This window comes from Otolemur garnettii, unplaced genomic scaffold, assembly GCF_000181295.1.
Source record: "Otolemur garnettii isolate 467f Iridium unplaced genomic scaffold, OtoGar3 scaffold00011, whole genome shotgun sequence".
Lineage (NCBI taxonomy): Eukaryota > Metazoa > Chordata > Mammalia > Primates > Galagidae > Otolemur > Otolemur garnettii.
This window is the reverse complement of record NW_003852406.1, coordinates 8,893,445-8,895,362: the sequence shown is the minus strand read 5'-3', so window position 1 is coordinate 8,895,362 and position 1,918 is coordinate 8,893,445. Positions and strand designations below refer to the sequence as shown.

The following is a 1,918-nucleotide window of genomic DNA, read 5'->3' as shown; positions in this document are numbered from 1 at the left end:
ATACATTAAATGCCTTCCTATCCAGGCTAAGTATTAGTACTTGTAGCAGTAAAGTGGAAGAGCCCAGCTTCCTAAAAGTTCCTACACTGAAGTGAATTAATTAAGAAGTTGGGTCAGTCTAAGACTTTCCAGTATGTATATCAAGTTGAAATATTTGGAAAATGTTGATTTTTTTTTAATTTAGAACTTTCATAAATCCTATTGAATAGATGTTTTTCTTAGAGATAGCTTTACTAACCTCATGTCCTTGTCAGTCTTAGCATTTAGTGAAATATTCTGGCATTCAAAAGTAACCAACAAAAATATTTTTCTTGCAGGGAGTATTTAAAAAAGAGGATGATATTGATCTGCTTGGGGAAGAGTTTAGGAAAGCGTATCAGAAAAGGAGTGACATTTCCGAAGAAAAGTGATATCAAGATGGGGTAAAATTCTTTTGTATGTTACCACTAGATGTCAGTGTAACTTTTGCTTAATGGTTCAGTGACAGGATTCCACTGTCTGTTTGCTTTTTCTAAAACATTACTGAATCTCATAATTTGTAAGCAGTTAGATTAAAATTAATAAGTATTTAACTGGAAAGTCTAGTCAAACTTATTTTTGTACTGATAATTTAAAAATCTGAATTCCACAATATCACCTTATTACAACACTCCATATATAAAAATACATTACAGGGCAAAACCAGGAGGCTAACTTCTCAGTACATTCACTTTGAGTAAGGTAGACTTTGTGCTCAAAGTGAACACCCTCTATGTCTAGGAACTTTACTTCCTTGATTTGGCCAGAGAAATAAATATTTAGAATTTGGTTTTGAAAGCATGTGTTTCTGTCTAATAAAGAGGGATGAATTTCAAAATGGTTTAATAACTTAAAAACAGAATTTCTCTGTTGATTCTCCAGAACATAAAACATACAAATGTAGTGTAAAAACTCAAAAGGGCTAGTTTGTCAAAAATTAAGTTCTTGTTCTTTTCTTTTACAAGATGTCTCCTTTTCCTAATAATTACACATCAGAATAGTTTTGATTTCATAATTATTTTCATTACCTGTGAACAGTAAAAATCATTCAAACCATTACAACTTAAGTTAAATAAAATGGATATCCATCACATGGTCACAGAGATTTGAAGTAGGTGATTTATGAATTTTCCCATTCAAGTGCCTTCATAAATTCCTCTTCAGTGAAAGATAGCATCTTAGCAGCTTCAATATGCATCTGTTTTTTCAAACAAAACAATATTGCCTGATTTAAGAATTGAACACAGAACAGTAAATGTATGGATAATATGCTATCAAAATACAAATTTTGTTATAGGAATGTGTACTTTTAATTCCAATACTTGAAATGGTAATTACATTCAACGACCAACCTATAAAAGCCTTTTTTTGTACAACGGTGGTATTGAACCAATCTACTGTTAAGAAAATAATTTGATAAGATTATTACCTACCCTGTCAAAACTATGAATTCCTACCTGCAGGTATCCCATGTTTAGAGAAAGGAACAAAAGTGGTTTGCTATCACTGTTCACTCAAAGGTTTGATAAGGCAAACAGTCTTCTAAGATAATAGTTGTACTTGTATACGGTGCTTTCTAGTCTGTATCTTTTTATAGTCTGTATCTCTGGTCCCATTTTCCACACTACTAATTTACTTACATGAAAATATGTACTTGCTTAGATTACACATATAAATCTTATTATATTTTAGATTTCATATGTATAATGCATTTTACATAGTTTTTTGCCTAAAGATGTCAAAATAAAAATTAAATATACCTAAAGTAAAATACTAAATATATCTGATTTAATTTTTTAAGAGTTCACTCACCTTCTGCTTTTTTAAAACATCAATTAATTTTAATTGTTTCTTGAATCCTATCATTAATTCTCCTTTTTGTTTTTCTAGCTTCTTGTTT

At 30.1% G+C, this 1,918-nt stretch overlaps 2 protein-coding genes across 2 annotated transcripts in view; one reads left to right on the top strand and one right to left on the bottom strand.

The window, feature by feature from the left end:
• MNS1 (meiosis specific nuclear structural 1) overlaps window positions 1–449 on the top strand; it is a 48,822-nt gene extending 48,373 nt beyond the window's left edge. Inside the window, exon 11 of the mRNA XM_012801792.2 lies at window positions 318–449. Within this exon, the coding sequence (XP_012657246.1) occupies window positions 318–410 (93 nt within the window). The 3' untranslated portion in view covers window positions 411–449. The remainder of the gene's footprint in view (window positions 1–317) is intronic.
• Window positions 450–1,138: 689 nt separating this feature from the next.
• The window catches only part of TEX9 (testis expressed 9), a 47,203-nt gene continuing 46,423 nt past the window's right edge, over window positions 1,139–1,918 (bottom strand). Inside the window, exons 12-13 of the mRNA XM_003784633.1 lie at window positions 1,831–1,911; window positions 1,139–1,216 (exon numbers count right to left, since the gene is read on the bottom strand). Coding sequence (XP_003784681.1) covers window positions 1,139–1,216; window positions 1,831–1,911 — 159 coding nt within the window. The remainder of the gene's footprint in view (window positions 1,217–1,830; window positions 1,912–1,918) is intronic.